Source organism: Taeniopygia guttata, chromosome 1A (genome assembly GCF_048771995.1).
Source record: "Taeniopygia guttata chromosome 1A, bTaeGut7.mat, whole genome shotgun sequence".
NCBI lineage: Eukaryota > Metazoa > Chordata > Aves > Passeriformes > Estrildidae > Taeniopygia > Taeniopygia guttata.
In genome coordinates, this window is record NC_133025.1 from 12,923,620 (window position 1) to 12,947,818 (window position 24,199).

The window sequence follows — 24,199 nt, forward strand, 5'->3', positions numbered from 1 at the left end:
TGAGCCAATGTATTTGCTTCCTTTGCAATGGCAAATGTCTCCCTTTGTTGCCTGGCCTGTTACTGCTACAGTAAAAGAACATAAATCCCTAAACTGTGGAATGGGAAGCAGAGAAGGCATGTCAAAACCTCCTAGGGTGATGACTAAATATCTAAATCATTGCAAAACAGTTGATAGTTCATGGGTACTTTGGCCTTCATCATCTACACTTTGCACTTATGACTTCCTTATGGCACTTCATGCAGTTTGGATTTACACTGCAGAAATATTGTATTAGATTGAAACCAAAAGCTAAAGTACAGAAGAAAATGAAAGTATCTTCTAATTCACTGGCATACTTTAAAAAGCTCTTCTAATTTATTAATTGCTTCAGATAATTTGGATGTATTCTAGTTGATAATCCTTTTCTTGACAAAAATTTTATTCTGTTCCAAACATAGTCAGAGCTGTCCCTCATTTGCTCAAATGCAGTGTTGACAAAAGCAGGGGAGATGCACAGGGCAGGATTCAGCTTGCAAGTTAATGCTCCAGTTTACAGGTCTGTACATGGAGGGGCACATTTGCACTCAAGTGCCCACTAAGTGCCTGTAAAGCTACGGAGGATGCAGCCAATACAGCCAGTGGGATCTGAAGAGGTATCCAGATCACCTGCAAGCAGGCACATTCAATTGATCAGTGAATTGCCACCCAGACATTCAGTCAATACTGACTCTATTGACCACATCTCCATGGAGTGCAGTTGAAGTGTAAAGGGTTCAATTTATCTGTCCTAATCTCTGTGTACATTGATGATATGATTGCTGGTTGTTCTTACTCACATCAGATAGAATTACTGAATGGAGCTAAAAGAAATCCTGAAATCAATCCTACTTGAATCAATCCTTATGAGCAAGAACCTCTTATATAGCTAGAGAGTTTGGCTGCTTAACCAGATCTGCCTGAGTGTTTGAAGCACCCAAAACTGAAGTACTTAAAATGACCAGTTGTAATTCTGTATATTTCCACACCTTATTTCCCACAAGTTTTTAAAGAACCAAACAACCATAGTGATCATGTACTTTGAATCCCTGATGAATATAATTAATTGCTGTGTCAGTAGATCAGGGGAAAGATTTTTAAAGCATCCTTGCCCCTAGTCACTTCCTTTAATGTTACTAGAAATGGATCCAATCTAGGTCATGGACCAAGGAGAACTAATGCAGCTGCATAGCCATGTACCTGCAGCAGAGGTTATGGTCATAGGCTATAGCAAAACCCTCCTGCACTGGTTTGGGGAGGGCACAAAAGTCAGAATGGATACAGGCACATTTGAGCCTTTGAAGCTCTGGTATTTGAGACAAGGATTATATTTCTGCAGCTTGAGCCTGAAGTACCAAAAATGTCCTACATGCACCCATGAATAACTGTTCATCTTAAATATTTTTGGGTGAAGAAAACTACATCTTGTCACAATTTTTATATGAAGTTTATAAATCAAACTTCCTGTTTCTTGATAATGTCTGCAGAGGGAGTGACCTCAGTGCTATTCAATCAATTTTGTACTTGTTGCACTTGACTTCAGTAGAAGCAAAGATTGGTCCATGGAGGAAGCAAATTCAGAAGAAATTACACCCAGGTCATTTTCAATGAAAAGTTTATCCAAGTAAATTTTTTTTTAAAAAAGGCAATTTCTTTATTTTGAGAAACTATAGTCTCAGTATCTCGGGCTGGTTTATACATGTTGTCTTTCTCTACACTGTATTTATATAGTAAAATCTGAGATCAGGTGCAGCCTTTGATGTTGAAGGGCATGTTTTATACACAGCTTTACTTAAGCCAAATATACTGAAGTACTGCAGTGTCACACTGTGAAGCACAGTCTGAGTAGTTAATATTACCTGGAGTGTATAAAGGAGAGAATATTTTAACAGTATTCATGCTTGCAGCTTTTCAGGTCTTGTGCGTATCTGTTTACAAACCTTAGATATCTTGCATGTATTTCATCAATGTCAGCCATAATACAGATCTTCCCTGAGCAAATTACACAATATTATCTACGTAGTAAGTGAAGTGTACTGATAATCTGGAAATGTTGCCTGGAGTTTGAAGCTGTTAGAAGCATTATGATTCTAGACACTATTATTAACCTATCAGGGTGTTTAACTATGTCAGATTAGAAGTCTGATGGCTGAAGGCTGGTTCACATAGCAGAAGGAAAAAGGTGTGTGTTCAAACATATCTCCTTACATAAGAGCTTTAGAAACAGTGTTATATATGAAGTCTGAAATCAGTCAGCTCAGGTCTGGTGTGCTTTAAAAGAACAATGAATGAGTTTCATTTGTTTGGAAGTAAAGCTGTGATAACACCCTTCTTGATTCCTGTCCTGCACACCAGTAGGTCCTCATGTGTTCTGGATGACTCTATGATGCTTGTATCCCCATTCATTTGTTTAGCCCAGAAATAAGTTTTGCACCTTTAAGATTGGTTCTGAGAGTGAAGGGGGGAAGAGAAGAAACGTGGAGTTTGTTATCAGGAGCTGCACTTGCCCCCCAGCATCCTCTCCTGGCCTGTGCTGTCTGCAGCAGGGACAGACAGTGGGACAGAGCTCTCCTTTGCTTTTAGCTAGGTTTTAGCTGGCTGAGCCAGAGAAGTTCCCTGGACAGTGGCTTTTCTTTCTGGGAACTGTTCAAACCTGCCCTGGACTGGACACCCAGAAGAGCTCTGGGAGCTCACACCTGGGGCCCACCCAGGCCTGGGCTGGGGCATTTCCAGCGCAGGAGGGGCTGAGCAGAGACTGAGTGAGCTGAGCTACAGCCCACGGAAAGGACTTTCTGAGTTTGCCATCTCTTCAGAACAGTGAGAGGTTTCATTGTTTTATATAATTTCATTTTTTATGCTTGTGAATGCTTTGCTTCCTAAATAAACAGGTTTTTTCCACTTTTCTCTAAGGAAATATTTTCCTGAAGCAGCTGGAGGAGGGGCCACTTGAATCTGCTTTCTAGAGGAACTCCTTTAGAGGTTGTCTCCCCAGTTTGCCCTAAACCAGGACAGTGGCAGAGAGGGCCTGCCCATCCCAAGAAGAGGCTGTGCCTCCAGGGATGACCTTTCCAGGGCAGAACTGAAATATGGTCTTTTAAATGATGGGTGCATGCTGGATCCAGAAAGTTTCCGGCCATAAATGTCAAGTTTGGGGTTCGAAACAATGGCGACCTGCAGATTTCCATTTCTAAACAAGAGTGGGATTTAGGAACAAGATGTAGTAGGTAGAGCAGACCTTTCAATGTGACTGCCAGGAAGGAACAGTGCTCACAGTGTCAGGAGTGCTCTGCTGCTGGTGCTGAGCCTTAGGGCTGAACATCTCATCCACAGGTCTCCATGGCCTCAGGAGACCACACTGGGAACAGGTCCTGTGTGCATTGGCCTCAGTGGTCCAGCAGAAGGTTGGAAGTGCTGGATTTTTTTAAATTTGCTTTTAATTATTGGATCTGCATATGACCCTCCAGGTGGGCTTTCCATACTTCTTTTTAAGATAATGTCAAAATCTTTCACACTGAGGTATCTGCTTAAGCACACTGTGAGATTCACAGTGGAGCCCTGGGAGCTGACAGCATAGACACAGAGTGTGGGGAATGAAGGCTGCTGCTGGCCCCTGTGGGGCTATCACACAGCATTCCCATGTGTTAGAATTGTCCCATGCAGTCAGCCAGAGGCAATGTTTGAAGGCACCATGATCCTTCTCCAGCAGGACAAAATATATCGTTATTCTCATGCTCTAAAACAAATTTATCAATGTGGCTCATAGAATTTACGACTGCTGCATCAGCAGAGATAAAATACAGTGATTGTGGACTAAAATATTGCATCTTCTGTGACAAGGTTTGGGAATAATTTACTGATTTTTCTTGGGAGATGCAAATACTCAAAATAATCTGAATTTGCAAATCTTCACTATGACTGTTCATAAGAGCAAATGGAACACTGGGCCCTTACAAAGTTCAGATATTTCCCTCTGAATCAGCCCTAGAGCTGTAATCTGTGAACTCTGGAACTTGGGAAAAAAGTGATTCTGGCAATCTGACTTTATTTCAAGCATAATGAGGGAGAGAAGAAAAAAAAAAAAAAACGGAGCAAAATAGTTTTGAGGAGCATCTAGTAAAATGCATAAAAACTACTAATCCTTTTGCAAAAAACATTAGAAGGAGGAAATCTGCCAGAAGTCTAGGAAGATGATCAAAGAATAGCATCTCTGAGAAGTGTATGATAAAAGTCTCAGAAAAAGCCAAGTTATTCTAGGAAAACAATCTAAAATAAATCTTCTGTACACACAGTTACTTTGGTGGAGTTTGGGGAGGTTCCCACACTGTAAGTCTTTCTTCTAGGAGATTTATCGGGTGCTCTTTTTCAAACTAAAATGGAGATAACAAAGTTCATGAAAAAAATAAATAAATGCATGCTAACAGATCAGAAGGATCAACAGTAACAGAGTTTTAAAGGAACTAAGGATGATGTATTCAACTTTCAACAACACTGCCTAACAATTTAAAATTTCTTTGGTACTAGTAGCTGGGAGATAATTAATTTTATATCCGTTTTCAAATAGTTTAGAGGAGAAAAAAGTTACTGTGGAACAGGAAGATGGTGGCTATATTGGCAAAGTGATAGAAATCTTGATTTAGTGACTACTTGAAAACATGATATACATACTGGGGATAGTCAGCATGGATTTTAGAAGGGGAAATTATGATTCAGTAGAGTAGATCTGCAAAATGCTCAAGCAGGGGGTGCAGGGATAAGCAGAGGCAGCAAACCTCTACCATACCAGGACAGTTTGAGGAGGCCAGGACTCTTCCTCCCCACAAAACCATGACATACCAGATACAGGGTCTGGACAAAAGTGGGAGGTACATGGGTGAGAATATCATTGACTGTATTTTCAACCCGGGAATTAAGAACCTGGGTTAAAAGAAACTAGCAGGTGAAAATTTTAAAATAATTTTTTTTTTCTGTCACCTGATGGATAACTAAGCTGTGGAACTCTTTACCTCAGGAAATTATGGACACTGAAAGTTAACAAGAATCGAATGGGAAAATTAGTTGAGGAAGGAAAAATTAATGAAATGTCCCCAAGAATAAAGATACCCCCACTGAACTGCAGATTGTGGGAGACTGGCAGGATGCCCCAGGGATGTGCTGCTGCTTACTGCCAGGGACAGGGTTTGGGAATGAGAATAATGAGACTAGGAGAAAATGCTGACCTAGTGCACCTAAATTTCTATTGTTATGTTCTTTTGAGCTTTTCAATTACACTCTCTTTCATGGCTGTCCACATACAGACATGTGGAGAACCAGATCAATAAAGATATTTGGATTGCCCATTCCAGCAGATTTTCAAAGAAGCTAAAACAGTCAAATAGTGGTAGGCAGCTAAATAATAGATACTCATTTGCTGTCAAAAGAAATTCTTTTTCTTTAAAACATATCATCAGAGTGGCATTTATTCAAATGGAAGCTTACAGACCTTATCTCCAAGTGTTACAGAGTCTGTTGCAAAGTTACAAATCAGGAAGGGCTGTTGCTCTGTAGAGGCTGGATGTATTATTGGGAGTGACAGAGCTGTGACAACCAATGCTCCTGCCTACTGGCACTGGAAGAGGGATGTCCTCATGGGACCCCTTTTTGCCCTTAAGGTGAGCGAAAGTGAGGTGCCTCTTGTGCACTAGTAATTGGAAACAAAAAGAATTGCAATATTAACACAAACTGTTAGCAAAGTGTTCAGCACCTATATTTGTTACTATAGTAACAAAGGTTTGTGAGGGTTTTGATGCATGAACAATTGAGACTGGGGATAGTTAGAGTGGCCTGGGCCCCAAACATGTAGACACATAAGGCATTCAGATACTGCTAAAGCCCTGCAAACCCCAAATAAAGCAAATTAAAACAAGGTCCCAACAGGAAGTTTCATGAAAAAATATGCACCTGCAGCTCACTGGAAAGGGAAAGCAGGAACATGTCTGAGTGGCTGACAAGGGAGCAATCAGCTTGCAAATGTTGCTGACAAGTTCAAGGGTGAAGAAAACAGACAGGAGAAGATGGAGAAATAACTGCAGGAACCATGTGAAACAATTGACTGAGAAGTGGGGAAAATCCTTGCAGGGAAGTTAGAGGAAACATTTGAACAGAAGAATGAAGGGGCACACTGGAAGACTGAGAAGAAAAAATGAGAGTTCAGGAGCACTTCCCAAAGCTGAGATCAGATGCCACCTCTTATTCCACCCTTCTGTACTCTAAATAAGTTTACTGTAGTCCCTTTTAAATCTCTTACATCTTGGGTCCACACCAGTGCACAGTTGCTCATACCAAAACCGTGATAAACTGTTCATTTTTATGTCCCCATTCAGTTCCTTTGGGTGGATGGAGATCTCGTTCCAGGAGCTGTGGAAACCTTGGAAGCTGCAGCCATCCAATGCTCCGACCTGCCTCATTCAATATAGGGGCACATTACAGTGGCACTCCTGTACTGGAGGCATCAGGAGAGGATCCTGACTAGTTGAGTTTAAATTGCAGTTTCAACTGAGTTTCATGGATGAGACAGAGGTTAACTGAGTCTTCAGCAGGCATTTGTTCACAGTGGAGGCTGTTTGGGTGTCTTCACCCTCACAGATAAGACACAGATAACCAAAAATATTTAATACTGGCACCCATCTCCAAGAAAGAGGTTTTTTTTTTTTTTGCCTCCCCATTTCAGACAAATATATAGGTAAATGTTGAACCTTGAATGTAATCTGTCTGTGGTGTTGTAGATGATGTATAAACCCTACCCATTGTGTGCTGTGTGGAAAGAGGATTGGCAGAGAGAAAAAATATCTGGAGCAACAGATGGTAGGTGACGTGATAACTGCCTGAGCAGTGATAACCTTAATCTAATTAGTTTCCTAATCAAGATTAAGAAGACACCAAAGGCATGAGAGAAGGTGAAGAACAAAGGCGTAATCAATAAAACAAATACAAGAGAATGAAAGACATGCTGATGGATAAGATGCAGGAGTGGAGGGAAATCACAGGGAAAATAACGCTATGTTCTGTCAATATAAAAACAAAGTAGTCAGACCTTGCATCAACCAACATGCACAGGACAAGAAAATGTAGATTATGTTACAGAATTACAAACCATTTTATGGATAACCAAGTGACAGGAAGGGTCAGCAAGTTAAGCAAAAGTGGTGAGAATAATTTTAAAAGTATATAGGAATTTGATAAAAAAGAGTGCTGGCAAACTTGGCAAGAAAAATCAATTGCCAATAAACCTCAAATTGCATTTTTTCTAGCTCTGATGAAAATGCACTTTATTTTTGAAAGATCCTCAATAAAAACAGAGCACTTATGGTTTTTCTCAGAAATGCTTTTGTGTTGTATTCAGTCCGTAGTGTTCACACTGATCAACTTGAGCGTTCAAAATGTTTCCACTGAACCTGCTGCACTCTTTATTGGGAAAAAAAAAAAATTCAGATTAAATGTTTCACTCAGTACTACCAAAAATGAGAAGTACTTTGACCCAGTAAGAGGGAAGACATTGCCCTGGCTGGCAAAGGGTGTCGAGGCCACATACCTATAGTGAGAGAAGCTGAAATCCAAGTAAGTGAAGCCATTACTGTGTTTTTCTGCACAAAACTCCAAGTATGGCTTTGCACAGGATCTGATGGAAAGTCTACTCATGGTCAGATCAGGCTGGTTATATTCAGCTAGAATAATTACTTTTCTGAGGTTTGTTTCCGACTGGCCACAAGGATTTTATTACAGAAATGATGGTTTGCTTAAGCAGAAAGACTTTTTTATTTGAGCTGGTGAGATAAGGATTGTTATTTGCCCTGCTTATCATAGCTCTCCTAGGCAGAAGCAACATACCCCCGAGCTGGTACAGGGACATCACAGGAGTGCCACAGGCACACAAGACAAAGCGCCAAAGAACCAGTCCTTAACTGTGCCTTTTAAGTAATTCATGCATTCAGCTTTGGGAACACAGAACTTAACACATGAAAACATAATTTTTTAATACACAAATTACTTCCACCAAATTTATAGCAGCACCTTACTACCTAGTTCCCATGGTCACACTATTATTAGTACAATTCAATATAGCACTTTCTTGCTAAACAAAAATTATTCTAGCAATGAATCCAAATAAAATTACTTTGCTCTTATTATCCAGTTTACTTCTGGGCAAGGTCAGCCTAGCTTCTCTGGTGAATGAGGTAACACTGTATTTTATTTATTGGTATGGCATATACCAACAAAATGTAGAGAGTATACCAACAGCTGAGGTTACTTTTATTTGACACTGCTAGATGTCCATTTCTCTGGTCTCAGGTTGCTGCCAAGCTGTAGTGTCACGTCTTCACAGGGTTCTGGACAGGTTGTCTTAGCAATTTTTATGTTTCTCTTGGGCTTAATGAGATGCAAATTGTGACATGGTATTTTGTCTTCAATACCAAATATACAGAGTCCATACAGAATGACTGCTGAAGTACAGGTTTTAAGGAAGTTTGGTTTTACTGTCTCTCTATTTGATGTCTTTGGAGTTGCATGGCATCTTGTGCACTTCCCTTTGTATTTCTGGAGTCCCTGTGTTTCAACTGGACTAAGCACTCCATCCTCTCCTTTCCTTCGTACTTTGAACTTGGACTTTTGGAGTGAATTAGAGAACCTGTTTTTGACAGGCATATGTCTTCATCATCATTATAAGGGTGTTTGTCAGCAGATTTAAGAATGTGCTGCCCCAAACTAAAGATTTTCATAGACATTTTCATGAACTCTGAAGTAAATTTGGTATAATTCCAATACATTTGTTTGGGATAGGTCAAAAGTTTTCAGCCCCATCACTTTTTAGTACCACTTTCCAATGCAAAGAGACCTGTGAGACTGAGAAATGAATTTATGGGTGTCATGGGTAATAGAGGTAGGAATGATGCTTTAAAGATTGCTGAATTACTGAAGCCAGTGGTGATTCTGATGGGATAAGTTCTTGAAGCTTATGTCTCTTCTAGACATTTATTTTCAAAAAAGCAAGTAATTTGAATGGCAAGATACTGGACTGTTTACAAGGAAGATGTTATATTTTCTGTACATTTATTGTGCTCTAATACCTTTTATGCTGTCTTTCCGTTGCTTGCAATGTAGTGATAGAAGCACTTGCTGCCTGATGCATTTGGGAACATTTTGAGCTGCTTGTGGAATTGTTTTTCTGATGCCTACCAGAGTGAAACTAAAGCAGTTGCTTGAGGAAACAATTTCATTATACAGATTTTCAGCCATTATTTATTTATAGAAAAGGACGTGGAGCTCCAGAATCTACGAATATTTTTGAAGGAAGACACAATTATTGCAATTCTAGTTAAACTCTTCTTTCCCCTGGCCCCATCTCTGGATCCAGTTGGGTTAGAATCCTCTTATCCCTTTGGAAACAGCACATCTGGTTCATTCTTCTAAATCAGCCAGTGGGCAGCATGCCCTTGAGGGGTTTCACAGGTCACCTAGCAAGCCATCAAGCTTAATACTCAACTTTGCAAGTACCCACTCTGCTTTTCTGGCAGACCATTTCAGTCCCTGTGGTTTTGTGACCTTGTCAGTTTTTTCCCTTAGCCTTGCACCGCTGCTTTGCCTTATATTGTTCCAGTTCTTTCAATGCCTGACCATACAGCATCATTTCTAAGGCAGAAATCACCAGCAGTGGTACATAATAGGCATATGCTAGAAGTTTTAAGTGGAGGGAGACCTACTTTCTGTGACTTCTGGGCATCAGTGCTGAAAATCAGCACTGTTGTTTGTTGTGTTGGAAGCATTAAGAATTACTTTACCTCAGAGGCATTGTAGCACTAGAATACCACATGTCCTGGACTTCCAAAATGTTCAAAAAGGTATAACATATGGATATCATAAACCTAGTCAGGACTTGAAATTCCATGTGCATACACACAAGGATTTGCTGATTACTATACTGGTAAACTTTGCTGTATAGTGCAAATCTTGGGGTTAATCGACAAGAATCAAATTGCAGGCACAGAAATATACTTCTGTAGAAGTGAAATTCCAATGCTAACCCTTCCAGTTAGGAACTAGTATGGGTATCAGGTTTACCAAAGCAGTGAGGCAAGGGCTGTTGTGGTAGTATTGAACAAAATTGGACACATTACTGATCGGACTGACTTGATAGCAAATATAACATGAGATGTGTTTTACAATGTGGAGATATTATTATAAGATATTAAAAATTAATGTAGAATTCTTCCATATTTTTTAAGTATTTCAAAATGTATCAAGACTGCCATGTCCAAAGCAATGAGTTCAGAAGGCTCAGCAATCTCATAGGCTTGGCCCTAGGTAAGAGTAGATTTCTCTCTAACAGGAAAAAGAGAGAAGACGAAAACATCTCCAGTGTCACCAGTCTCAGTCCTCAGGGCTCTCCCACCATGCAGGGCTCAGATGCTCAGTGGGGGAGGCAAAGCCCCTGATACCTCTGCTACCATTATGTTCTATAAGACATCGGCTTCTGAAAGGCAGCAGAGCCTTGCTGCCAAATGTCAACTTGAATAAAGAAGCAGTGCAGTGGTCTCGGAGCCTATTGTCCATTTCTCTTTTCTTCCAAGGAATGCTGCTAAGGGATCAGGAAGAGCTGTGGCAGAGATAAGTGAAGAATAGCACATGACAAGCTGTGCGGGCATAAAGGCGTATGCAGGTGCCTCAGGGGCATCAAAAGCAGCTATACAAAAGTCGATGCCTTTATCATCTGTTCAGAACTTGTCTTTCCTCTCTGCCAGCCCATTTGCAATATCGGCTAGCACTGCTTGGGAAATCAGATTTAAATTATTTTAATGACTTCAGTTAAATCTTAACATTCCAATTCAATAACAAGGCTGCCTCCTTCCACTTCCACCTTTTTCTTCAGGGTATACTGCTCCATATCACTGCCTTCCAGTTGCCTGTCTCCTCCTCATATTCAGCTCATCCCCTCAGCAGGTCTTTAGCTTTGCATTGCCCACTCCCCCTTCCCTGAAGCATGAAGGTGCTTCAAACCCTGAACCACTTTTTCCTATCTCACAAAACACTCTGAGGTCCAAAGATATGTGTCCCCTCATTCAGAGGAGATGGGGAGCAGGGTGAAGCCTAGCTTTGGGAAGGCTACTGATTTTAAAAAAGGGAATGAAAGCAGACTGGGGGTAGATCTTCCCATGCAGAACTAGCTGGAGCCTTCTATCAGAGTACATGGAAGGCTTCCCTGGGAAAAACTGGTGAAGCCTGACCAGATTTAATACTTGGGTCATTTGTCCCAGTAGTCTTCTGTCCACTGTCTCAAAAAGGACAAGTACAGTTTCCTGCATGTCATGGGAAGTATGGCACTGGCTTAGCTGTAGGGCATTTCTTAGCAGAACATTAATGCTTTACAAAAGACAAGAGAAGCACAGGCCTTCCCCTTTCTCCCTCCATGCATTCAATTGCTTCTTTTTGTCTTGCTCATGACAGAATATTTATTTGTCCATCTTATCAGCTTTCTACTTGACTTCAGTCACTCCTTCTAAAAAGTCACTTTCTCCACTAAAGACCATGGGGAACACAAAGTTCCAAGTGAGGGCACAGGGTGTGACTGTCATGCCCACAGACAGGGGTGGAATACTTATAAATTGTTAATCTTAAAACACTTCTCCTTTCAACATTAAATCATATTTCCTATCATGATGCATTGTTTTCTGGGAATCATAGTCATGCTTTGGCAGAGAATGTCACAGGGGCCATGAACCTGCACCTCGGCTTACAGTGGAGAAATCTCACCAGTGGCTAATGATCTTAGCCACTGCCAAGCAATTTCTTGAATCTTTCAATCAGCTTCTGCAGGAGGGATTTCTCCTGTTGGACTGTGACCAAGAGCAGGCACAGACATCTGCCTGGCAGCTGTTTGTACTGCAGGTGTTTCACTGCTCCCCACCTTCCACCCAGTGTGCCGAGTCAGAATGCTGACTCCATCAGCACCACAAGGGCAGCCATGCAGAGGGAGAAGTGGCTCTGAAACTTTAAGAAAACTACATTCCCTACCCCCAGCGTCTTTTATTTTATTTCCTCTTGCAGGTGGTTTTATTGTTCGTGCTCCTTTCAGGCATGACAACAAAGTGAGGGTCAGATTTTTGTTGAATTCTTGGTGGCAGTTTTGACTTCCCCGGCTCAGCTGCTGAGAGCTGACCTATGCTGTTTCATGTACAGGATGGGTGAGTTACCCCACTTCCCATTAACTCCTAATCATGGCTGTCAAACACTCTCAAGTGGTCGTGTAAATGAAACTGTGAACACAGCCAGGACATCAGGGCAGATGTTTCTCTGAAGCCGCAGTCTGTGGGGGCTGATTCCTTAGCACATTACAAATAAGCTGCTGCTGTTGGTGGCACATGGCACATACCAGGTGAGATGCAGACTACCCCCAGCAGTCCAAGGTGGCAGTGGTGTGCCAGAGTTTGGGAGCAGTGTCAGGAAGCCTTGCTGGCTGTAAACTCCATGGTTATGCAGTGCAAGCTGAACTGGTTTCACAGAGTGTAAATGTAGGAGAGAAGTCAGAAGGGGCTTTGCTGCCTACAGTACCAGGCAGGGTTTAGCCAGGTAGAGAGGTTTGCTAAATTTATGGACAAAGGGAAATAAATCTGAAGGTTTTCCACAAAATGCCTGTAATGCTCAAGCCTGGAGCTTGACATCAGTGCTGCTCCTGCCCTGAGGCTCAGTTGAGTACTGTTTGCACTGCCTGTGTGTCCAGCTCTGCAGCTATTGCAAAGCTCATATGCTGAGAAAAGTGATGACCCTGGGTTTCTGGTGTCTGAAGATACTTGATGCAAGACCTCTGAGTTCTTGCAGTTATCTTAAAGGCCCCAAGCACTCAAATTTAGCCTCACAGAGAAACACATCCTAATAATTTTTAATACACTGATCAAACTCTGTCTTTAATAACTATAACTATTTACAGCATACAACTTCAAACTTTTTTGGCATGGCCACAGCTACTGAATTTGTGCCAGAACCTATCCCCTGACAATCCAAAACTGCCTTCCTCTTTACAGCCTAAGTGTATTTCTGGATGGTTTATATGCATTTGTTCAGATGCCAAGACTGCCCTTTCAGTTAAATAGCTCTTCCCCCTCTCTGGGACCCATTCCCTTGTGTTTATACAGAGTAATAATGAAATTCTTCGGTTTACTGTAAGGCATGCAGATCTGTTTTCTAGGCAACACTACCATGGCTTTTTAAAGGTTTTCACCTCCTTTTTTGCAAATGAGAGCTTACTGGCTGTGAAGTTGTTTATTTCCAGAAACAAAAGACTAAACTTGGTATTTATTATGGACACCACTATAGGCTTAGAAGAAACTAGACAGTTTCTTTTTAGATTCATATCTTTTGCTTCTTCATTCTGTTTCTACCTCTATAGCCTGCAGAATTTTGCCATTTTTATCCTGAAAATAGTGGCTGATGCAGTCCCAGACTTCCTTTCTTGCCAGCATGTTTAGATTTGCTTGCATTTGCAGTAATTTCAGAAACAATTCGGAAGCATACACTGCCCAAGTCTAAAACCAGGCTGTTGTAGATGCATGGTGTTTGTCAGGTCAGCTTGGATGAGAACTGGTAGGAAAAGAAAATCACTTTATGACTCTCTTCTTTCTTTCTTTGCTACCACATTTTAAAACCTTTAATAATGGAGGGGAATGAAAAATTTGTATACAGACCATTGTGAGAGAGCCCAGCAGTGAGCTGCTTCTTTGCCTCTTACTCCCATTTATTCTGTTAGATTTTAATTTCAGTTTGATTTAAAGAACATTTATTTTTGTTTTGTAGTTCCATCAAACTCCTAAGTCTTTGGGTGTTTTTCCTGCTAGGTTTCATTCTTTATTAATTTTGAAGATTATCTCTCAGCTTCCTCATAAGAACATAGGCCAGGAAAAGAACTACTAAATCCTCATATCTAGTCCCCTTATCATGAGCAGTTACAGCTTCATGCAATACATTTCCTAAAATACCTCCTTACATCCTAAAATAACCTTGCTCTGATAAACTGGTCATTGCAAACATCACTCTTCTAAAGCTTAGAAACCACCAGCACCAGGTGTCTAGTGATTACATTATGCTTTAAAAACTCTCCCTAAAACTGCTAAAACTCTTTTCCATTGGTTCACTTGACTGGTGTCCCATGGTCCTCCAAGGGATGATCAACATACACATTTTATCCATCATTTGTCCTGATAGTCTTCTGCATTGATAGTGCCTCCCATCAGTGGATTTTGCTACCAGACCTCTACTCTTGCCAAAGCTGCTAATGAAAACATGAAATGATTGACACTTAGGCTGCTCCTTGAGGTGCCACTGTATCCTCACAACAGCTGGAGGCTTTTCTTTCAAGCAAAAAATGACAACTCCCCATGAACAAAATGCATAAACACTTTACATTCTCGTGTTAACCTCTATTTTCCAGTTAGTAAGTGTTTCTGTATGACACAGAGCAAATGCTTTCTGAAAAGTGTATTACTTCGTATTTCTTTCCATGTCTTTAGCTATTATTTCCTTCAATAAGTATTCAAAGAACTGGGATAAAATTGAATAATGACTGGTTGTTCCAATTACTTTTCAGTTTTCAATTTTGTCTCTTTTTTCCTAAAATGTAGGTCATGCATATGTTCTTCTCCACTATCTCAACAATAAATTTGATTTTAAAATCCTTCCTAGCATCTTTGCAGTTTAATGTGTTGGTTATTTCAGCATTTGGGGTTGGAAGGTGCATTCCTTCAGTCTGAGCACACTGTGATTGTTATCGATGCTGTGGACTTGGAGGCGTGAGTTTACATTTCCCAGTGCTCACGCCCAGCAGTCACAGCATCATCCTCCTCTTCTTTATCATCCTCTTCACTGAAAAATGAGACAAATAATTAGGTCCTAATTCCTAATTCCCAGCCCACGTCCATATCTGCTTTTCTTCTTTCTTTATTAACCTCACTGAGGATTATTCAACAATTTGTTTCAATTTGTCTTAGAGTTAGCGCAGCTTGACATTTAGAAAGCTATCTTTTAGACCTGCATTACCTAACCTTCAAAATGTATCTTTTTTTGCTAATAAGTTTCTTTTCCTGGAATTTCTAAGGTCCCTGCTCATATCTTTTCTTTTTTTTTTTTTTTCCCAAGGCTTTTTTGGGAAGATAGGTGATGAAAGTAGAATGAAACAGTTTGTTAGTCATCAATACAGAACTGAAAGTATTCCTGGAATTTCATTTGTCTTGTCAAGATACCTCAGGAAATTTATATCTTTGTCCAAAAAGAATTCAAGGTTTACCCCAGAATTAGTATGAACTTCTTCAGTCTAGCTAACCTGTTAGCAGTTTCTTTAGTCTTTTAAAAAGTTCATCCATCTAAAATATGCATTAACATCCAGGTTCATAAACATTTTTATTCTCATATTATTTAATATATTCTCATTTTATTTAAATTGAATTGACTCATGGTCATTGAGAGGGAGGTTATTTTCAGCTCTTCTTTGTCTTTACCAAAACAATGTTTAAAATATCTCCACTATTTGGATCAGTAACTTGTGGTGAAATGTCAGCTGTATATATCTCAAGAAATGTCTAGCCTATGCCATTAATATTAACACCTGTTCTCCAGTCTGTCTTCGGTAGCTTGCACAGAACTTGTGTTGAATTTATTAATTAATTAAACCTAGTACACGTCAGTATGCCATGATATGTTTTGGCTGAAGAACAGGTTCTACAAAGAGAAGTTAACATTAAAGTAGAAAGATGTAGCTCTTCTTTGTGACAGCATTCAAAATAAACACCTTCAATGGTAAGCCTAGCATGTGAGAAAAGTGGTTTTTGGATATGGCCACAGCATCAGACAACCTGCCTGCGTGACAGCAGACCCCAGGCCGTGGTCTCAGCATGGGGGTTTGCCTTTGTTATTCCTTTTTCTCTGGGCTTGGACCACAGCTACACACAGACCTTGTAACCCACATCCTGGGATACAAAGACACATGATAGAAAACTCACAGCTGTGGGTTATGACATGGTTCTCATATTATTTTAGATACTTTAGAGAGAAAATGAGAAGAAAAACAAATCATTAGGTCCCAGGGCCTTTGGACACCACAGGAGATGACACAACATAAGTGTAACTTTTGACATGCACCCACCTGTGGGTTTCCAGCTGTACCACATCCCATACCTGATTCATCCTAAATAAGTATTTTTATCTCTTGTATATGATTTCAGTTTACTCACTCTTCATCAGTTAGTCATCTACCTCTGCTACATCTATTAGCAATTTGTTGTCATGACATTTCTAAGGATTTTTTGCCAACATAGTGATTAGGACTGCATCCTTTAGTAGTTCCCAGCTTCCATATTTTTTCTGGACAATAAATATCTACTGCAAATAACCATGGCTGGAACACAAAAAGTTGTGTTCTTTCACGAGGAGTTATTGGGACCCACCTTGTGGATCACTTGCCACACACTTGTGAAAATCTAGTATGTTCTCACATTTTCTTTATTCTCCAGCTAATATAGTTGTTGTACTAACTAAATTATTCACAGAACTACATCAATCTCAAAGTTTAATTATCGTGGCTAATGATCAAAACTCGGAAGTTAAATGTTCCCAAGATGATACAACCCCACACAGAATTTCTGTTTCTATCAAATCAAAGAATTCTCTATCCAAACATGAATCCAACGCATGAGGTCTAAAACAGGTCCCCTTAGAGTAGTGAAATTTGTCTTACAGTTGACTTAACTGAAGTAGATTGCACTATCATTGCTATTCTTTTCTACTTATTTACAGTTTAACACATTTCTTCATATAACATTACTTCACTTTCTCAATTGTTTCCATCTTTCTGAACAATTCATGTTCTGTAGTGTTCACCTTCAGATATAGCTGTCAGCCATCCCTATTTCTGTTATATCCAGCTTCACATCTTGCAACAGCTGATCAAATTATTCCATTTTGCGGCCTAAGTATAACTACCAGGCATCAAAATATCTGCTACCTGTCTACTCAGCCAGTCTTCTCCTCCTGACCATAGCACTCACTTCACTACCTCTTTCCACAATATTATTTTCTTTATCGTTACTGTCCAGTTTGTGCTGGAATGCTTGGTCTTCTTTTTCCCTTTTCGTAAAATCAGCATGTGAAATATGCATATCTGTATATATATATATATATGTATATTCTTATTAGATTTCTTATCAGAAATCCAGGCCCTAATAAGTCAAATGGCCATAATTGCATCATGTCTTTAATATTATCACAGGAATGAAGTAGAAGATTCTCCTACTTTTTCTCCCCCTTAGCAGTATCTATAAATATTCTTAATCCTGTGGAGAGACTCAAGCTTTTCTATATTACCAAGATGATGTGAAATAAGAGAATAAGTAGATTAAAGTAGTTACTGAAGCCTCTTGTATCCTCATCACATGGGACTTTAGGGTTTTGCCTCAAATCAGAAATAGTTCTGTTTCCTGGACCCAATGCCCCCATTATACATATTTTTTGAAGTTTTTTGAAGGAAGATTAACCCACAAACCTTTCTCCTTCACTTTTGGGGAGGAGGTGGCTGAGAGTATCACATTAATGTCCTAAAGCAATTCCACAGGGCACCTTCCTCATCCTACATGGGAGCTCAGGTCACAGAGGTCCAGATAGGATTTTATCACTACAGCTCTATGAGAACACTGCCCTTGAATCTTAAATTTCTTTGCACTTTCTCACTGACTGCCTCATACCCAACAGCAGTCATGTGGTTAGCAGCCATCTATGAGCACCACCAGGAATTTTCAGTCTGCTTATGCACGAATTAACTGGCTGTGTCATCTCCTTGGGGACCCAGCTGGCACCTCTCTGAAGAGCCTTTTCAAAGGTGGGCATTGTATGTGGCAGCCTTCAAGCACAGGATCAAGTAAGAAGTCATACATGACATTTGCCTTTTTGTATTGCACCATAAATATTCCAAGGTATTGTGGAAGTTCTCCATAGTTCAAGAGCTTTCTCTTAGGCACAGGTTTTTGGGTGATGAAGCCTACACATTGAGCCAGAATTTTAAGCTCCCCACTCAGTGTTGAAGAACTTTTCTACATGAACTTCTAGGCTTCTCCATAAATACTCTGAATGCATGTAGCAGAACTATTTATGTGGATGGCATCAGTAAATGGAGAGAATTATGGCATTTGCTGCAAAATTGCACATTTTCTCCAAGTCATGACACAAATATAAACACAGAGGATTATTGTCCAACTCAGAAGTGCAGTCCACATGACTTGGATCAATCTCAGTTGATGGGTGTGTAGCCTCTGTCTTCACTCAAGATTGTGTTTGACCCTGTGTCTTCAGCCACCCCCACTCAGCACTTCCTTCTTTCCCAGCTGCAAGCTCCTGAAAGACTAATCCTAATCTCCAACATGGCTGGCAAAAACTCTGTTCAGTTTATTGGAGATTTAATGAGTCACTGTTTTTGTAAATACCATTTTGGGGGGGGGGGGGGGAAGGTGAAAGAAAACAAAACACCCCTTGCATTTTGGAACCACAGAGGTTTGAAGTGTGTCTTGCACATGTGGGTACAGAAAGAAAAAAGAGATGGCCAGCATAATTCCCATTCCATTTTTTTTCTCCTTTATCAGGAAACTTTGCCATCATCACACTCTACATGCAGAAAAAAATTTGGTCTGTTGTCAGGAAAAGAATGAAGATGAGAGAGGAATCCTGCCAGCGGGAATTTCTCAGCACTGGTTTCCTGCATAGCAGTCAGCTTTTTTTATAAATAGAACCTCATTTCATGCAATGATACAATATTAATCTGTCACTGTATTTGGCACAGCCATAGGATAGTGAACTACTTGTTTGCTAATTACCATTTGAGCTCATGCACAGAGCACAGTCTGTGATAATATTAGCATGGTCAGAGTCACAAGTCTGTCAGTGCCAGCAACAATTCACTGTCTGTTTCCAATCTCTGAAAGTGTTGTATCTGCATCCTCTCATCCCACGAGGTAAAAATCCTGGCTCTCTCTCCTAGTATGAATAATTTGTCTTGTCATTCACAGCCCTAGAGGAAAACCATGTGACAGTTCCTGTTAGCTGTTCACACAAGAAAAAACTGTCTAAGAAGAAAAGCAAATATATAAGACATGTTTAAGTACTGTTTATTAATCATTTTTTTAAAGTTTGAAAAGCTTCACCAGACTCTAACATGTAGGAGAAAGCAACTGTTTGGGTGGTGAGGCACTGGAAGAGGTTGCCCAGAGAACTTACAGATACCATCCCTGAAAATGTTTAAGCCTGCATTGGATGAGCTCTGAGCAACATGGTGGGTGAACTAAATGGTTTTTAAAGTCTCTTCCAACACAAGCAAGTCACCTTGTCATCACAGGAGAGGAAGAAATGGAGGAAACCCAGGGCCACCCTTACAAAGATAATAATCCTGGAGTTTTCTCAAGCAACCAAAGGGAAAACAATGTGGATATGATCCTTGTAGGTTTTACAGTTGCCCAAATGGTTCTGAATGGTGTCAGTGACACTAGTCAGTCATTCATCAGTTCCCCCCTGCTGCCTATCACGAAGGCCCTTGGTTAACTGCAGAGGTCCTGGGCTGGGCTGTCTGCCAGGAGAGTGCTGCTGATCTGATGTACCCAGATCACACAGAGGAGGCTGCTTTCAGCCAGTATAGATTTGACTTTTTCCTTACTTGAATTGAAGAGTCTGTAGGAACTGATGGTTTAAGGGGTTTTATTTAGTTGGTGAACTTTTTAAATCCAAAACTTTCTGAACTCACTAGAACAGTATTGCTACTTAGTAGTAAAACAGTAGTAGTTTTTCTTACATTTCCATTTCAGTAATATTGCCATTACAGACAGTGGAAGTTAGACAAAGACATGGGACCTATGTTAGTGTTATAAAATCATCTCTTAGCAGTTTCACTGAAATTGCATAAAATTATTTCAATTGCACAAATTTGTATGAAACTGAAAGTAATTTCCTTTTAGAGAAAAGTCTTCTAATCCTCTATAGAATAATTCAAATGTAAAAATTTCTAGCAATGCCAAGTAGATCTGTAGGTGCATTTCATATCTGTCTTTTCAATCTTGTAGCTGATAAAAGAATCATTACTTGTTTATGTTATTGAGAAAGTCTGTATTCTTAAAGGCATTCAGTGCAAAATATTCCCTCAGCAAATAAAGGCTCAGGGTTGACTAATCCTACTTATGTTACCCTCTGCAGGTAAGGTATGATTCCTGCACCTAAAGATGTTGACTAAGCAGTCATATAGTGGAAAACATCTTAACTGGATAGTGAAAAGAGAAAATTACAATAACCCCTTCTTGATATCTGTCTTTATGCAAAGGAATCTAGTCCAGACACCATTTACCTGTGTGTCTTGTTACCAAGAGAAGCCCAACTGCAACTGACAGAATGACTCCAGAAATTTAAGCAAGTATATCAAAGAATGCAGGAACAGAATTCAGGAAAGATGAGTTAATTGGAAATCTGAGGAACACAGCTGGGAAGTTGTACACTGAATTCCTGAGATAAAAGTCCACTTTTTAATTACCTATGTGCAGAAGAACAAAGTTAAATTACTTAAAGAAGTACTAATGTGTCTGATGTGCTGTGTAATAAAAAACTAACATAAATGTTGGTATTTGTTAATTATTTATGCACAATTAGCAGAAAAATTCCACATCTATTGATCATTAACTGAACATTAAGCTTTCTCACATGTTGAGAATGATTAATAAAAGTAAACTGGCTTTGGTATTTGCTATTATATAGTAAATGAAACTTTGTCAACAGTTAGCTGGGTAAAAATGGACATTTTCACAAACACAAGAAGCCTGCAGATTTGCTGCATTGTTTGAATGGAGTTCCTTGCAAGTGTGAGGGAAACTCTTAAGTGTGAGGGCAACTCCACTTTCTGGAAGTGTGTGTAACCAGCTCAAGGAAGTAAATTATTGTACCGTTTGTCTCTAAGGCCTTTGAAAGGTCTTATATACTTGTGTAAATGAGTTAAGGCAGGCAATATGTCATTTACAATTTGTCCAACCTGCATGCTCTCAGTAGATTGGTTATTATCTAATCTCCCACTTTTCTAAGCCTAACTGTCCTTGAAAGTATTATACGCTGTTTTATTTTCACACAAATTAGCTGTTCAGGAGGGAACTCATCAAATGCCTTGGGTGCACCTTTTACCCCATGTCAGATGTTTTCTGCAGATATGATTTCAAGACATTGACTACTGCAATTTTGTAGCTGTCAAAAGGAAAATACAATTCCTGAACTCTCTTTACACATCCCTCTTCCAGTATTTCATCATATTGATCCGTTGTAAGTCTGTTTTTACTTTGTGGGCATTAGAGTTATGTAAAATGATAGTGCCTATGCTTGTTCAGGAAAGACAAAAAACCTGTCACAACAAGAAGAAACCAATCCCACAGTGACAGCAGCTGTTGGTTGCACAAGCTACTTGGTGTATAAACTGTCATTTCCAAACAGAGGTCTGACTCAACAAAAACTTAAAAGGCTGAAAGCTACACAGTGCATTCTTTTCAATTAGTACATTTACCTGCAATTTTGAGCATATTTCATCAATATAATATTAAGATTTATAAAAGAAGGTTTAGGATCCATTGAATCTCATCAGCCATACTAAGATAGAAGGGCAAACGATGGAAACATGCCTGTTTCCAAGTCACTAAAGGTAATTGAAAGGTATTTCCAAGTCACTAAAGGTAATTGATGAGGTAACTAAAAGCATATGGATTTTCTGATTGCCTTAAATGCAATAAAAACTGCAGAATGAACCCATTCAATATAATCATTATTTTTAGAAATTTTTTATGCTCCTTTATTTTTGTATGCTGTCCTCTCCTGCTGAAGGTGACTCTACCTGCCTTCAAGGCAGGCATTACCAGAAAAATTTGGAGATTTTTGGTCATAGGTCAGTTCATACAGCACCAAGCCTGCTGGCAACAAATAAGGTCCACCTGTCCCAAAGAATTTTATGTCAGGAGTTAGCAGAGCTCATTGAGAGAGTTTTAAATTGGATTTGAAGGGGAGTGAGGGCATGGTCAGGCTTGACAGATATAAGATATAGGAAGGACAGAACTATAGAAACTACCCTAGTAACAAAAGAAGGCTTAAGAGAGAGCACCTCAAATCACAAGAAGCCAAAGACATAACCACAGACAGGACTGTGGGGGATCCCTTTCCACCTTTGCTGGGAGACTGACACAATCAAATATTTCCATGAAACGCCTGTACACTAATGCTGACAGTGTGGAGGACAACTAGGAGGAACTAGAGGTCTGTGTGCAGTCACAGGGCTTTGATCTCATTGCAATTACAGATGTGGTGGGATAGCTGCCATGACTGGAATGTCATCATGAGGGGCTACAGAGTGCTCAGGACAGACCAGGCAGGTGCTGGGGGGGGAGTTGCCCTCTGTGAGGCAACACTTGGAATGCATCAAACTCTGTCTTTGGGTGGATAGTGAGAAAGTCCATTATTTATGGTAAGGATAAAAGGGCAGATTGCCATAAATGGTAGGTTGTTTTTTCCTCTCTTTTAAACTGGTTGTTTGCCTTACGACTTGACAGTAATCCAGTGTTACCTTTGACTATCCAGCTTATTAACCATTTTCCCTTTTGGTTTTGAATGGTTCTTTCATATTGCATGAAGAAATTGGTCCTGCAAGGAAAATGTGATTGTACTGATGCAAAACCTGACCAGGGATTCAGGATGTAACGGCTTTTTAAGCAAGGTGTGCAATTGATGTTGCATCTTAAGGTTTTATGTTAAATACTTAATCACAGCATTTAATTCTGTGACTTGTTTTTTTTTTTAGTAGCCTAGCTTTGGAGTTCAGGATGAAAAAGTCTAATGCTTTAATGATAACTTTGTAGGTTCTCATCAAAATGAAAGCTTGGTCTCATTATCCCATTGTTCTCCTTTTCTCTTTTCTCCAAGCTGCCTGTCTCGTCCTGGGTTGTATGATTTTTCCTGATGGCTGGGATTCAGATGAGGTAAAACGGATGTGTGGTGAAAAGACAGACAAGTACACGCTGGGGGCTTGTTCAGTCCGCTGGGCATATATCCTGGCAATTATTGGAATCTTGGATGCCCTGATCCTCTCATTTCTGGCATTTGTGCTTGGAAACAGACAAGACAGCTTGCTAGCAGAGGAGCTCAAGTTGGAAAACAAAGGTAGGACTGCTTTAGAAACACTATTGTTGGGTGGCCTCAAGGGTAATTGCTTAAAAACAAAATCAGTTCCAATTTCATTTTATGTTGTGCTTAAAAGTTGGCATGCTGGCTTACTTCCTACGTTGTTGGGAAAGAATAAATGCAAGGGGCAGAGGAAGTTTTGCATTTCAGCCTCCAAAAATCTCAGAAAGCTCAAATGTGATGTAATTTCTGCCCTATGCATGAATTATCCTTAGCTTTTAGAGCTGTAGATGGGATGTTATTGTGCTACTCACTTGTACAGTGTTTCATTAGCATTTAATTTTCACTGTCTCCATCTTTTTCTGTACCCCATGCAAGATTCCTTTAGGATTTTGCAATGTAATATGAATGTCTGTAAAATGGCATATGTGTTAGCACAGAACACGGTAAGGGAGCAGTGCTGGGGGGTGGCAGTGAGCTGTGTAACAGGACTGCCCATACAGCAACAAACTGGTGGGCTAAGGATCAGAGCCTAGAATGAAGAAGAATCCTAGTTCTTGCTTGAGTGTGTTGCTTTGAGCTCATGAGTCAGCTCATGGGAATCTAGGATGCTGTAGTAACTGAATACTCATGCAGTGCTTTGGGGATAAAACTCATTTCTAGATTAAGTACATGAAAATGGCTTGTACCAGTAATTTATTACACATTTGCAGGAATAGAGATGCTTTTAGTAAGTGTGCACAAGCCTGGCTTATTTCTGCAGCCCCTTCCCCTTGCGCTCCCCTGGCATCCCAGCTGAGTATCTGATGGGATAGATACCACAGAGGGCATGTCCCTGCCTTATCTTTTTAATGGGCCTGTTGTCCCTGAAGCTGTCTAATCCCTTCTAAACCCACTGATACTGTCAGCTTCTCCAGCACTTCATGGCAGCAAGTTCCTGAAGCTCACTACTGACTGCTAAAGAAGTACTTTCTTTTATCTCTTTCAAATTGATCCC

General features: G+C 40.0%; 1 protein-coding gene across 3 annotated transcripts in view; it reads left to right on the forward strand.

Moving 5' to 3' along the window:
• Positions 1 to 24,199, forward strand: part of LHFPL3 (LHFPL tetraspan subfamily member 3) — a 231,489-nt gene that overhangs the window by 132,116 nt on the left and 75,174 nt on the right. For all 3 annotated transcript variants that reach the window (XM_030263775.4, XM_012568867.5, XM_030263774.4), the window contains exon 2: positions 23,005 to 23,241. In XM_030263775.4, the coding sequence (XP_030119635.1) occupies positions 23,005 to 23,241 (237 nt within the window). The remainder of the gene's footprint in view (positions 1 to 23,004; positions 23,242 to 24,199) is intronic.